Here is a 15973-nt window from a genome sequence, read left to right as displayed (position 1 = left end):
CGCCAGCCCAGGACCTCCACATCCGGCTTCTTCACCTGTGGGATCGTATGAGACCAGCCACCCGGACAGCTGATAAAACTGAGGAGTATTTCTGTCTGTAATAAAGCCTTTTGTGGGGAAAAACTCATTCCGATTGGCTGGGCTTGGCTCCCAAGTGGGTGGGCCTATGCCCTCCCAGCCCCACCCATGGCTGTGCCCCTGCCCAGTCATGTGAAATCCATAGATTAGGGCCTAATTTATTTATTTCAATTGACTGATTTCCTTATATGAACTGTAACTCAGTAAAATTGTTGAAATTGTTGCATGTTGCGTTTATATTCTTCTTCAGTATAAATATGGCTAGTGGCTACTAAATATCTAAGTGAGAAAAATGTACGTAACTGTATATCACCTGCATGTCGGTTTATCCATGCATCAACATTTAATCCTAACCTCCCCTCCCTTATCTCCCACCCCAGGTATAACGTGATGGTCGAGTGCTGGCACCCCAAGCCGGAGAGGAGACCCACCTTTTCAGAGCTGGTGTCCTGTATCAACGCCATCTTCTCCAGCTTCAGCGGAGAGCACTACATCCTTCTCAACACCACCTATGTCAACATAGACAAGATGAGCCCCTACCCCTCCCTCATCTCCTCTTCCTCCTCCACCCCTCAGGGCCACCCCCTGGAGCGAGACTGCTGCACCTGAGAGAGAGGGAGTGATGGAGAGAAAGAAAGAGAGAGGGAGGGAGCGGGAGAGAGGAAATCAAATGGGTTAAGGAGAACGGGAGAAGGAATGGGGAGCGATTGAAGACAGGGTGGTGAAAGGAGGGTAGGAAAAAGAATGAGCTTGACAGAGTAAGAGAGAGAGAGAAAAGAGTGGGCCGGGCTTGAGGCGGCGAAGACGTTGGGTCGCTTGGGAACTACTGTGTGTGACTGACAGACACTGGACCAACTCTGTACGCAGATTGAGAAAAGACAGTTTAAAGACATTGACCCGTGCCGTGCCTACTTCACGTGTGTGTAATGTATATATACTGACCAATGACCAACCAAACAAACATCACTGTACGCCTGAGGCCTGTATGAACTGTTAGGTCGATCTTGGCCTCCCTCTGCTCTAAAACCTAGAAGTTGCTCTAGACCCTCCCATGACCTTTTACCCTGGTATGCCCTGGAGCCTGAGTTCAGGAGGTCAGGCTTCTTGTCTGTCTCTACCACATACAATTTGGAGACAAAGGAGAACCTTTTCAATGAACAAAGCCTATAGAATTCTATAGAAGCACATTGTGTGTATCAAGTACAAGTGAATCACCCACCATTTCAATGACTCCCGTCATTAAAGAGCGACCGGATGATTTTGGAGACATTTCCACTTGTTAATGGGTGGCATGTGTATGGCGGATGGCCGGGCTCCAGGTATTTTTGTTTTAGCCATAAAATTATTTACACCCTCATCCGCACTGCCACTGATTGCCCCTCTCTTCCCACCTCCCCTCGCATGCCTCCCTCCCTGCTCCCTAAGCACTGGGACTGAATGAAGAAAGTCCCAACTCCAGCCTCCAGGTGATGTTCTCATGAACCGAGGTGGCGGTGCAGAGTGGCTGGCAGAAGGAACAATTTGCTGCCCGTGTGCAGTAGGCTACACTGGATACTTCTTAACGTGTGTAATTATCTTTGACGATTCTCTTTTGATGTGCTTCGTTCTAAACGCCTCGCTGCTTCATTGCCGTGAGTGACTCACCTTTTAGGAATCCGCAGATGTTTCCCAGTTGAAAGGTGTTTTTGTGTATTTCGGTTGGTAACCCTTTGACTTGAACCAGCCTGTCATAATGTCTACATAGCATGTGCCATAACAGTTCATGCAAACTCAGCCTGAAAACAATTGACATAATTATGTTTTAGACTTCAGAGTCAAATGGGAGAAATTGGAGACACGTTGGAACATTTGATGGTTTTGGGAATTATAGTGCTACGTCAGTTGGAACAAGTGTGTTTACTGTCAATCATGACTTTATCATAGAATTGTTACATACTGCTATGTCAGCATTTTGAAAGACCACTTCAAGTTAAAACGTTACCATTTTGCCTTTCCTTCGTGAAGCGTTTGTCTTTTTACTATGGCTGCTGTTATGTTATGAATGATCAGGCCAGCAGTGGACAGATATGAATGTTTGCTCAAATAAAATGTTAAAAGAGCTGTACTATATTTTTTATAATGCCTTTATTATGAAAATGAGCCTCAATCGATGGTCGGCCCAATAGAATAATGCCAGAACTGAGCAGTGGTGCCACAACAATGAACAAGACCAATCAACTTCAATGAATGAACCACTGCCTTTTGTACTAAAATGATAAGGGGTAACACCTCTGTGGATGTGTCTTCTATATGTAGGATTTAACTGTGGTAAATGTGTGTGTATGTATACTGTATGACAGGTGATCATTGTAGGTACAGCACAGTACAAACAAAATATACTGTACAGTCATTGAACAACTGGAGCTAGCAAGTTCACTTCCTTAACTATTACCGTAGACTGTTCTACACGTTCTATTGGTAACTAAATGGCTTGTAAATCCATGACTTTGTCCATTAATATGCCATTTATCTCACTGTCAGTGCAGTGTGAGTATCTATATGAAGCTCTGTTTAGGGATCGTCTATGAAAATAATGATGGTACATATGTTGTTACTATGTTATGTCATCTGACTGACTCAGTGTAATAAAAGTATATTATCAGTGTGGACATGTGAAATACTGTATCTTATTATCATTGTTTGTACATTCTTTATTTTACCAGGCGAATATATGTATTATGATGACATAAGTTACATAAGCTACCTCAGTCATTCTACTCATTACCTCATCTACCTGCTGATAGATTCAGAGTGTCCACAGGGTGGATGGGTGGATTGCGTAATATTTGTCCACTAAGGAGTCAAGTGGCTTCAGTTTCAAATTCATTTATTTAACCAGTGGCTTCAGTTTCAAATTAATTAATTAATTTAACCAGGACATCTCTTGAGGGAGAGAACCGAAACATAGAAAAACCTGGAGGTTCTTGCTAAGAGTTGGGGGAAAAAACAATTATAGGTGCCTAAAATACTGTCACGTTCGTTGAATGACGGGTCAGACCAAGGCGCAGCGTGATATGCGTACATGTTTATTTTAACTGTTAAACATACGACAAAACAACAAAGGAAACGAAACGTGAAGTCCAAGGTAGCGCGCACACACGACATACCTTAACCGGAACAAGATCCCACAACTAGACTGTGCCAATAGGCTGCTTAAGTATGGTCCCCAATCAGAGACAACGAGCGACAGCTGCCTCTGATTGGGAACCACACCGGCCAACATAGATCCACACATGCTATACAACATAGAATATATACAAACAAAGAATATACACACCCTGACTCAACATATAAGAGTCCCCTGAGTCAGGGCGTGACAAATACTGAGTTTTATGACCCTTTGTTAACAAAGTGTTTCAAAAAAGTAACATTTGAATGGTAGAGGATATTGAGTTTCACTGATTGGAACTCCTGTTTGGATAACATGTAGGGAGAATACCCTTACGGGCCCATACCTTTTGTTTCTGTCCTGTTAGCTTTGTTCTCACTCCTTCAGCCTTCTCTGCTCTCATTGGCTAGTGGTGACCTCTGACCTCTCACCTTTCTTTACCCTCTCCTCTTTGTATTGCTGTCTAGACAAGCCTGGTGTTTCCCTCTGTATATCCTAGCCGTGACCGAAGCTTTCATTACAGGTCATCCCCTCAGAGTTGCTTGGTGACCCTGGGTCTGGTTTGTTTTCACTATGGCACACCGTAGCAACGGAAAACAAAAAGCTAGCGTTTCTAATTGGACAAGTTCAGATATAACCTCCTCGTTTCACTCAGTTTAAGGACACTTTCTTCCCATTCGTGCTTACTGAACAAGACCTTGCTTGAGAACGATCTGTCTTTGCCTATAGCCTAATCGTGCCACACTGGTCTTAGCTAAACGGCCATCATATGGAGCTAGATAGAGGAGAGGACCAATGAGTGCAAGTGCTCTTCAGTTACGTACATTACTCTGTAATGGCTGGAGCCTGCACCCGGTTTCTCTCTCTTTTTTTCACTCTCTCTCGCTCCCTTTATTTTTCTTTCTCTTTTAGTCTCTTTTTGACACACATACACAATGAAAGAACAGGTGTATGTTAGGTGGGCACAGCTCAATTAAGGTATGTGTGTCATAGGATGATTCAGCACCTTTGGAATGCAATGCTGGACACACTGCTGGAGGATGGGGCAAAAGGGATTTGGCAAAAGTGTGAGACCAATCAGGCCCCCGAGGACTGGAGTTCCCCAGGCCTGCTCTAACCACACGCCAACTGATAATTAACCTATCCCAACCTCTCCTCAGCACCCATTCTGACCTACTGAGTCAACACACACTCATTAAGCCACTAATGAGCTTTGGCAAAGAGCATTGGCAAGATAGAGTTTGGAGATAGATTTAAAGGTACACAACAACTCCTTATTTCTATTAATTATCAACCAATCACTCATAGTTCTAATACTTTACGATGTTTTTCTTTTGGAGGTATATAAATTATTCTTGTTATTGAATGTGATAAATCAGTACAGAACAACTCGCTCGCGACGTGTGTTTTTGGGGTGTGGATGCCCCCTATTGGTACTCTACCGCTCTTGCAGCTAAAGAACAATTATTATTTTCTGCTGATTTGCCAACCTAATGTATACAGAAAGTAACACACACATGTTTTGTCTAAGACCATTTTGCTAAGAGAAGAAAGCCTTGCCGCCTCTTCTATAGCACCTACAATTTTCCCAATATTTTTCCCAATTCCTAGGTTCTAAATTTGGATGAGATTAGGTGAACTTCAGAACCTCTATCTATCCATAATTCAAGAACTTGGTCACAGCTCTGTGGATGAACACATCTCAGATGATACTTGGCCTGGATCAAACATTCCTCCCTCCACACACATTCTGCATCAAGGTCATCCAACTCAACCCCAGACATGAGCCGAATATTATGTTATTGTTGCCTTCCATGACTACAGGATTCTGACTGCCATTTTGGATCATCCGTTAGCCTGTGTCCCAAATGCCACCCTATTCCCTATATAGTGCACTACTTTTGACCAGGCCCCATAGAGCTCTGGTCAAAAGTAGTGCACTGTACAGGGAATAGGGTGCCATTTGGGGCGGACACAGACTGCCCTTGGTATAATGTAAACAAGACTAATTAGAAGTAGGATTGGATATAACTGTATTCCAGAGTTTAGGTTGGTAGTGGTACGTACACATGTGGATGTATCACTCTTGGCACCCATTTTTTATTGAATATTCCAGGCTTCGATCTGCCAGACATATGAATGATGTACTATGTACATATGTTGTACCCTCTTCCTATATAAAAGGCCAATTGAAAAAATATCTGAATAAGGCTTAGAGGAAAAGGGCATCTTTCGATCATTTTCCAGCAGGGAAAGTTTGGCATGGGATGTCATCCTCTCTGTCATAATAATGTTCAGTCAAAATGTAAATCCTCAAAATTGTCAATGTAAAATAATTCTCATAAAAAAAGATAAATGTGAATTCAAAGGGAGTGCCTGGGGATTATTGCAGTGGTGTAAATTACTTAAGTAAACATATTTGAAAGTACTACTTAAGTCGTTTTTTGGGGTATCTGTACTTTACTATTTATATTTTTGACAACTTTTACTTCACTACATTCCTAAAGAAAATTATGAACTTTTTACTCCATACATTTTCCCTGACACCCAAAAGTACTCGTTACATTTTGAATGCTTAGCAGGACAGGAAAATGGTCTAATTCACACACTTATCAAGAGAACATCCCTGGTCATCCCTACTGCCTCTGATCTGGCGGACTCACTAAACACATATTTCATTTGTAAATGATGTCTGAGTGTTGGAGCGTGCCCCTGGCTATCCGTAAATAAATAAAAAAACAAGAAAAGGGTGGTGTCTGGTTTGCTTAATAAAAGGAATTTGAAATTATTTATACTTTTGATACTTAAGTATATTTAAACAATTACATTTACTTTTGGTACTTAAGTATATTTAAAACCAAATACTTAGACTTTCACTCAAGTAGGAATTTACTGGGTGACTTTCACTTTTACTTGAGTCATTTTCTATTAAGGTATCTTTACTTTTACTCAAGTATGACAATTGGGTACTTTTTCCACCACTGGAGTATTGGCACAAGATACATCCAGACTAGTCCACTGCTCTCCTCCCTAAAGCAGCTTTTAACACAACAGCTATCTAGTGGGCTGCCAGGAATTGAAGTCTAGAGGTGTGGACACAATCTCAGTTACCCTGATGGCACTGCCTCTATGTACACTTTGATGCCGGGCCAAAAATACTTTTCTCACAGTGATACTAAGAAGGGAGAAGTAAATAGAAAAGAAAAGGACACAACAGTGAATAATTGCCATATTGTAATGATACTGTATCCAAAAGCTCAACCACTCCTTGTGATTTTATCCTGATACTTCCTACTTCTTTAACCGTTTATTGAGTGCTTCTACTGATGATTATCTGAGCGAGGTGTTTGCAATGGGTATCTGGAGTGACTAACGGGTAACTGAGGGTGAGTCACAGAGAGACAGACCTTTTGAGATGAAGTGAATCAGATTGCAAAGGAGTTCTGATCACAGAGGTAATGAGTAGCTCACCGATAGCTCCCGTGCCATGTCAACACAATGGCATCGGCAGCAGACAAAGGCTGTGTCCCAAATGGCACCCTATTCCCTATATAGTGAACTAGTTTTGGAGAGATTATAGGGGTCTCAAATGCCCTTTTGATCCTTAAGTATGTGTACGTCATCTGGGACTTGAACCTCTGGGATCACTAGCACTCTTGTCTCTCTGGTGGGCCCGGGCTATACATATTCAAGATAGTGATGTTGTTTTACTGTAGGCTATACAGTAGAGTAGACTATATGGTCCTTGCAGCATATCAATGTAGATGGGAAAAGGCATGTTTGAAGTAACTGACTGTTAGGCATTATTGTTTGGTCAAAAGAAATGGTGTAACAGTGAATTGAGCAGACAAAGTAGACTGGTGTGTGATTATGGGTATTATTCACACAAAAAGGGATCTCTTGGATTGCCATAAGCAACTGAGAATGGGGGGAAAAGATTTGCTAGTGTCACGGTTTCGGCCGAGGCTGCTCCTCCTCCTGGTTCGGGCAGGCTTCGGCGGTCGTCGTCCCCGGAGTACTAGCTGCCACCGATCGATGTTTCATGTTCGTTTGGTTTTGTCTTTATGTTGTATACCTGTGTCTTGTTATTCCTCGTTAGTGTCCTATTTAGTTCTCGTTGGTTGTGTTTGTCTTTGTGTGTGATTGCTCATCTGTTTTCGTGTTGGAGCTACGTACTTCCCTCCAGTGTTTTGGAGAGGGTTTTCGCACATGTTAGTGCGCCGTTTGTTTGACGCCTGTGTGCGCCGTGATTTCGCCTTCGGGCTTATTGTGCTTATTTTCTACGTGATTATTGCACTAAAGTATTTTGGACTGAGCTTCTGCGTCCTGCGCTTGATTCATGCACCACACCCACCTTCAGCACCCCATTGACAGAATCACACACCAGAATGGAATCAGCAGGATCTGCAGTTACGCCTGAGTCGCTCGAGGAGCATGTCCGCGGCCAAGATGACCAGATACGACAACTGGGGACCGCTCTACAGGACGTCATCAACACCTTGCACCGATGGGAGGCCAGCGGGGTACCCACGCCTCCACCTACTCTGCCAACCCCATCGGCCGGTCCACCAGTCCCAGGTCCGGAACCCAGGGGGATTCGGCTCTCGCTCCCGAGGGCGTATGACGGAACAGCTGCCGGGTGTCAGGGGTTCCTCCTGCAGGTGGAGCTCTACCTGGCCACCGTACACCCGGTGCCCTCGGGACACGAGAGCATTTCCGCCCTCATCTCCTGTCTCACGGGCAAGGCGTTGGAGTGGGCTAACGCCGAGTGGAGGAGGATGGACACCAACACCATCTCCTACGCCGAGTTCTCCCGTCGCTTCAAGGCCGTGTTCGACCATCCACCTGAGGGCAAAGCGTTTGGTTTTGTCTTTATGTTGTACACCTGTGTCTTGTTAGTCCTCGTTAGTGTCCTATTTAGTTCTCGTTGGTTGTGTTTGTCTTTGTGTGTGATTGCTCATCTGTTTTCGTGTTGGAGCTACGTACTTCCCTCCAGTGTTTTGGAGAGGGTTTTCGCACATGTTAGTGCGCCGTTTGTTTGACGCCTGTGTGCGCCGTGATTTCGCCTTCGGGCTTATTGTGCTTATTTTCTACGTGATTATTGCACTAAAGTATTTTGGACTGAGCTTCTGCGTCCTGCGCTTGATTCATGCACCACACTCACCTTCAGCACCCCTTGACAGCTAGGAGGTCTGAAGGTGTGCCCAGCCCATCCACTTTGATGGTTAATGACAGACTGGATTATTAAAATCAGCTCACCTCTATTCGCCCACCTAGAAAGGAAGAAACACATAGAAGACAACATGGTACTGTAGAAGACAACATGGTACTGTAGAAAGAAACACTAGAGCATCATAAGGCACAGATTACTATTATCATTATCGCTCCTTTTACTGTCTCAGCTCCGTAATCAGAGATTAGTTGTAAAACTGCTTCTCAAATGACCTTCCGCACCTTAACAAATATACAGGAGTTTTAGTGTTGGCTCCTTCCTTCACACGAGCTGCCTGAGCTCTGAGTCACTTCAAAGGAAGGGATAAATTACAATCCGTGAGAGAGATTGAAAGGGTTAGGGTTAGGGTTAGGGAAAGGGTTAGGCCTACTGTGTGGTGGCTAATCTTAGCCTCCTAGAGTCGATTGACACACCGGTGCGTCAATCTAGTAACATAATAAATTTTAAAAAACATCAAGATCCGTAAATTGAAACTAGAGATATTTTGCATTGGCTGCGTCTCAATCCACTGCATCTGCCGATGTATCACTTCTGCATCTGCGGTGAAAGGTGGCAGAGATAGAGCGGTGTTAGTCAGACCATGAGACATCCCGAACATTTGTCTTCTCACGAAAACGCCTGTAGCGTCTGGTTTGACCTACAAACTATTATGACCACTCTATGGAAAGGGGAGACTCTCACGAACGTGATGGTTTTAAAGTCCTTTGAAACCAAAAAATCTGGTAACATCCACAAAATTCCAAAGTTTTCCAGAAATCTAAGTTGGAGGATTCCCGGAAATAGGATGGAATAAGCAGGGAATCCAGTTTCCTCCAACCAGGATTTCTGGAAAACCGTGGAATTACAGGAACATTAATTTTGCAACCCTAATGCAGTGATACTGTTCATGTCATCTAAAGTGGGCGGCAGGTAGCTTAGTGGTTAAGAGCGTTGTGCCAGTAACCGAAAGGACGCTGGTTCTAATCCCTGAGCCGACTAGGTGAAAAATACTGTCGATGTGCCCTTGAGCAAGGCACTTAACCCTACTTGCTCCTGTAAAGCGCTCTGGATAAGAGCGTCTGCTAACTGTCTAAAATGTAAGTGCATTCGGAAAGTATTCAGACCCCTTGAAATTTTCCACATTTTGTTACGTTACAGCCTTATTCTAAAGTGGATTACATTATTTTTTCCCTTATCAATCTACACACAATACCCCATAATGACAAAGTGAAAACAGGTTTTTAGAATTTGCAAATGTATTAAAAATAAAAAACAGAAATACCTTATTTACATAAGGTATCCTGTTTCCATTTAAACATCTCAAGGATGATCAACAACTTCATTGGAGAACACCTGTGGTAAATTCAATTGATTGGACATGATTTGGAAAGGCACACATCTGTCTATATAAGGTCCCACAGTTGACAGTGCATGACAGAGCAAAAACCAAGCCATGAGGTCGAAGGAATTGTCCGTAGATCTCCAAGACAGGATTGTGTCGAGGCACAGATCTGTTGAAGCGTACCAAAAAATGTCTGCAGCATTGAAGGTCCCCAAGAACACAGTAGCCTCCGTCATTCTTAAATGGAAGAAGTTTGGAACCACCAAGACTCTTCCTAGAGCTGGCCACCTGGCCAAACTGAGCAATCGGGGGAGAAGGGCCTTGGTCAGAGAGGTGAACAAGAACCCAATTGTCACTCTGACAGAGCTCCAGAGTTCCTCTGTGGAGATGTGAGAACCTTCCAGAAGGACAACCATCTCTGCAGCACTCCTCCAATCAGGCCTTTACAGTAGAGTGGCCAGACGGAAGCCACTCCTCATTGAAAGGCACATGACAGCCTGCTTGGAGTTTGCCAAAAGGCATCTAAAGGACTCTCAGACCATGAGAAACAAGACTCTCTGGTATGATGAAACCAAGATTGAACTCTTTGGCCTGAATACCAAGCGTCACGTCTGGCGGAAACCTGGCAACATCCATAAGGTGAAGCATGGTGGTGGCAGCATCATGCTGTGAGGTTGTTTTTCAGCGGCAGGGACTGGGACTGGGAGACTAGTCAGGATCAAGGGAAAGATTAACAAAGAGATCGTTGATGAAAACCTGCTCCAGAGCGCTCAGGACCTCAGAATAGGGTGACGGTTCACCTTCCAAATGTAGTGAATGCATGTACAGTATTTGACGTCAGGAGTTGACAGTATTATCTAGTCTTGCTTGCCAGAGTCATGGTGCTCCACACCGCAGTTGTGTGGGAGATACAGCAGCTGTACGAAGAGACTGGGATTCTCTAACTACAGGTCTGTGTGCTGTGTGTTTGTTCTCCTGACAGAAGCCAAGAAGAAGAAGAGTGGTTTTCCCAAGTTTCTTCTCAAGGGTGTGGAAGAACCTTAAACCCTCTGGCCACCGCCGCCACTGCAGGGACTGAACCAGACCACTGCAGGGACTGAAACAGCTTGAATGTGAAAGGCTCATACACAAAGACACCAGACCTCACAGTTCTCACAGGATCACTTGTCAGTGAGAGCAGCAGGGCCACAGGCAGCAAACGTGTGGCAAGCTGGCATTTTCCCCATTACTTTTCAATCATGTGTGCCAGCGCCCCATCACTTTTGATTTGGTGAAATAAAAAATATTAATGGAAAAGTGTTGAAAAGAGGGATAAACCAGCCTGCTGTTTTTAAAGGGTAACTCTCAACTTCAATTTCAGCCTTTGACCAACCACTTAAAAAAAATAAAAAATAAAAAATGCATTCAGGTGAGAAATTGTGGGTGTAGGGAATTGCTCATAAATATTCATTTTGGGGGGTGGGTAAATGCAGCTGTACCTGATCCCAACACTTTTTCACTAAAGCATAATTACCAGAAGTCCACTGGCACGCTCTGATAATACAATTATGTGCATCGAGAGCGAATACGGCTCTGGACAGTCAGTTCACAGTGGGAAGGCGCCAAGTTCCTGACATCTAAGAAAAGTGCAATAATTACCTTGAAAATGAAGATTAAGGACCCAATCCAACCCGCATTGCAGTATTTATGCAGTAGCTCCGGTCAAATTAACTCACAGATTGGTCTTGGGTACTGTATAAAAACCTACAACTACTACCAGGGTGACCCCTCTCACAGGTATGCTTTCACTTTTCAGAATTAGAAGTCTATGGGCAAAGGATGAATATTGGTCCGGAATCCTTAGGATGTCCCTACCCCATTGAAGTTGATATTTAAAATGTTTAAGGTTAGGGTAAGGGTAGGAGTTAAGGTTAGGGTAGAGATGTCCCAAGGATCCCGGAAAGCACTGGCCGATGAATAATGTAAACAATGGATAAAAAAGATATCTGCCACATGTGGTGCTAGAACTCACAACCATTGATCTATGGGCCAACTGTCTTAGCAAACTGCACCACCAACCAGATATGATTGTGCTGGCGATAGCCCCCACAATATATAGGTATTGGTTGAAGCTCAATGTTCACTTCAAATATCCCTACCGTCATATCTAAACCAATATGACACAAACTCTATGAAAATTCGCAAATCAACTTGATTGGAGGTACACAACACACTCCCCGCCTCTCGTCATGAGCCGTCCGGCTGTTACCGAGAACCACATACCGTATTCTTTAACAGGGTCGTTAGCAATAGATTTTTAAGAGTATTTCTTGAGCCGACCTAGCTCAAATTCTAAATGTCGGATTTAAAAAAAGACTATAGCATCCATACTCCCAAGTATCGCAGTGCTAGCTGTGCCACTAGAGATCCTGGTTCGAGTCCAGGCTCTGTCGCAGCCGGCCGCGACCGGGAGACCCATGGGCGGCGCACAATTGGTCCAGCGTCATCCAAGGTAGGGGAGGGTTTGGCCGGCAGGGATGTGGGTTCATTTCCCACGGGGGCCAGTATGAAAAAAAACTAGAAGTCGCTCTGGATAAGAACGTCTGCTAAATGACATATAAAAAATAAAGTGACCATTGGACTTTAAAAAATGCAGGATTGACTAAGTTTCTAGGGCAGCTATATTTTGCCAAGTAAGGTTTTTCCACATATGGCTGAAGTCATTGTGTGTAAACTGCTAATCTAGACACTTGCATGTAATCGGAGCAGAAACAAATATGCACAAATAAACTAGTGAACGTCCTTGGCTAATATGTTAGCCTGTTAACTTTAGCTAGCTAAATAACTGTAGCCAACATAAGATTGTAACATTAGCTAACATGTATGACCATTTCATGCACCACAATTGACCATACTTTTTTTTACACAAAACATACCACCAAACTTTGGGAAACTGCCTTGCTGCTCACGTTCATTTGCATTGCACAGACCAAGCTACGGTAAAATGAGGTAGCCCGATTTCAGACAGGACAAACACTGCAGTTAGCTACGCTACAGTTCCTCGAAGAACAACCAAGACCACACAAACTATAGCCGAGAAAACAAATTGTTTTGTTAAGAAACAGTTAGCTAGTTATGAACCGCATATAGTAAATGGTTGAACCCCAAATGCACGTGTAAACAGAACCTCAGTTGTGCATGCTAGCATCAATTTACCAGACTGACTGACAGCATCGCTGTTTCAAACATGTAGAATAAATTCCAGTTCTGGCATAATCTCTTTCTCCTGCTGTTTTGTCATTCTTATAATCCAAATGTGTGCTGACTGATCAACAGTGTCAAATTACTTTTCAGTGTGTTCACAGAAAATCTGAAGTCGCCACGCAAAACTAAAAAGTAGTCAGGGTGTACCAGGGTAAAACAACTTGTGCCACATTCCGTGTGCCAACATGGTCTCATAGACTAGGCGTAATATAGTAAACAAAAATCCGGGATACTGAAATTAGTATGATGTGTTATGTTTTGTATGGTTACATAAGACAGAAGGTTACTTAAAGGATAATTTTCCTATTTCTGAAGTAAACCTCTATTTTTGATGTAAATGACATGTTATAGAAGGGTCCAAACACTTTCTTTGTGATTTGGCTTGTTTTACCGCTACACACAACTTTTCTTGCCCAACAGACTAACTAGTTAGCTAGCTAGCTATAGCAAGCAGCTTGGGCCATTTCCATATGAATTACATTGGTAGAAACAAGACAAAACAACCAACTAGTTAGCTGACCATATACAGCTAAACACTGCAACTATTTCCATGACACAGAGAGCAATCATTTGAGCTCCACTGCTGATGTGCTCGCCTGTACCAACCAAGTTATCATGACATGACAGGACTTGCTAATCTGAGAGATATTCCCCAAGTTTCACAGCATCAAACATCAACAACACCAAACATATATCTGCTGTTTACTTATTTCACTCACCTCGACATCATCACTTTTTAAAGTGCAAGGACGTGTCCGAATCCGTATCACCAACCAACATAGATACAGCCTCTTTCACAGTGAAAAGTCGTGTCCGCTTCAGCGCCGTCATTTTGAGCAATGAAGTAAAAAAAATGTTGAAAAGTCAAATGACAGCATACCCTGTTTCCGTGTTTTTCATTGATGACAACAGCCACGCAAATACGACAACAGGTCGAAGGAGGAGGTCGTCGAAGGAGGAGGTCGTCGGGTAAGCTTGGCGTCGGGTAAGCTTGGCTTTATACATAGCTTGGGCTTTGTCGAGTAAGGCTTAAACTATGTATTTAGATTGTAGTTAGGTATTGTAGGTAGTTATCGTGGGTTGTTGTATGTAATTATTGTAGGTTAGTATTGTATTCGGCTGTGCCGGGTTTAGCACGAAGCTAGCTAGCTAACCCACCACCTGGACTAGCTGGCGAGTACGCCAGCTGGCTGCCTACAATAATTACATACAATAATTGCCTACCATTCAGCTGTTTTCTAACCTCATTGTCTGAACCGTTAACGTTAGGTAGCAAGTGGCTACTGTGCTTGAAATGTAGCTAGCTTGTTGCTACCTGGATAGCTACTAGTAAACAATAGCTGGAACGACCGAGCGAACAGACGCGAACTGGCTGAGTCAATTCAGTGGCTAGCTTTGCACTTGGCTAGCTAACAGTAGCTGCTAGGGGTAAGTCATAACCTACATTTGTGTTTTGTTTTTTTACATATTGATAGCCCGAGTCGTTCAAGGAATTCGGGACATGGGTGACTAGTTAACATTAGTTTGGCTCTCTCTGTGTGTTCGTGCCGTGAAAGGAGGGGTTCTTCTTTGTCTGAAAGCAATGGCTAGCTAGTTTGCTAAATATTCTAGCTAACTAACTGGCTGAATAAGTTGACGACGGACTCGCTCAAGCTGTCGGGACTAACCCGCAACGTTAGACACGGACACGAACGATCTGCTTGCGTGTTGATACACTGGTGGTTTGTTGTGGCCGGCATGCTAGCTGGCTGTGGCGTCTTATGACGAGGTGCCCGGACGATTTTCACGGAATAATACTGCACCTAGTTAGCTAGCTGAATAAACTAAGTTAGTCTATTCCTAGAAAACATTGAACCGCTGTAGTTTACAACAATTATAGTTTCTGAGGTGGAAGTTGGGAGAGTTATATTTGGAGGTTGTGGTGAGGGAGGCCCCGCTCTCTCCTTTCCCAGATGTTTAGTTCATTTCATTCCGATCTCCTCTGCATTATTGTAGCCATCTGCTGCAGCCTGTCAACTATGCCTCTGCCTATCCCTGTTCTCTCCTCTCCGCACAGGCTACACAAACGCCTCACACCGCGTGGCTGCTGCCTCTCTAACCTGGTGGTCCCTGCACGCACCTCCCACGTGGAGTTCCAGGTCTCAGGCAGCCTCTGGAACTGCCGTTCTGCTGCCAACAAGGCAGAGTTCATCTCAGCCTATGCTACCCTCCAGTCCCTCGACTTCTTGGCGCTGACGGAAACATGGATTACCACTGAAAACACTGCTACTCCTGCTGCTCTCTCCTCGTCTGACCATGTGTTCTTGCATACCCCGAGAGCATCTGGTCAGCGGGGTGGTGGCACAGGAATCCTCATCTCTCCCAAGTGGACATTCTCAATTTTTCCCCTGACCCATCTGTCTATCTCCTCATTTGAATTCCATGCTGTCACAGTCACTAGCCCATTTAAGCTTAATATCCTTGTCATCTATCGCCCTCCAGGTTCCCTTGGAGAGTTCATCAATGAGCTTGACGCCTTGATAAGTTCCTTTCCTGAGGATGGCTCACCCCTCACAGTTCTGGGGGATTTCAACCTCCCTACGTCTACATTTGACTCATTTCTCTCTGCCTCCTTCTTTCCACTCCTCTCCTCTTTTGACCTCACCCTCTCACCGTCCCCCTACTCACAAGGCAGGCAATACGCTTGACCTCATCTTTACTAGATGCTGTTGTTCTACTAATCTCACTGCAACTCCCCTCCAAGTCTCCGACCACTACTTTGTATCCTTTTCTCTCTCCCTCTCCTCCAACACTACTCACTCTGCCCCTACACAGATGGTAATGCGCCGTCGCAACCTTCGCTCTCTCTCTCCCGCTACTCTCTCCTCTTCCATCCTATCATCTCTTCCCTCTGCTCAATCCTTCTCCCTCCAATCTCCTGATTCTGCCTCCTCAACCCTCCTCTCCTTCT

At 44.1% G+C, this 15973-nt stretch overlaps 1 protein-coding gene across 1 annotated transcript in view; it reads left to right on the top strand.

The window, feature by feature from the left end:
- The window catches only part of LOC123481399 (hepatocyte growth factor receptor-like), a 63229-nt gene extending 60482 nt beyond the window's left edge, over positions 1 to 2747 (top strand). The window contains exon 13 of the mRNA XM_045205195.1: positions 459 to 2747. Within this exon, the coding sequence (XP_045061130.1) occupies positions 459 to 687 (229 nt within the window). The 3' untranslated portion in view covers positions 688 to 2747. The remainder of the gene's footprint in view (positions 1 to 458) is intronic.
- The last annotated feature ends 13226 nt before the right edge of the window (positions 2748 to 15973 follow it).

This window comes from Coregonus clupeaformis, chromosome 19 (genome assembly GCF_020615455.1).
Source record: "Coregonus clupeaformis isolate EN_2021a chromosome 19, ASM2061545v1, whole genome shotgun sequence".
NCBI lineage: Eukaryota > Metazoa > Chordata > Actinopteri > Salmoniformes > Salmonidae > Coregonus > Coregonus clupeaformis.
The sequence above is the reverse complement of the archived record's forward strand: the minus strand, read 5'-3'. Positions and strand labels throughout refer to the sequence as shown.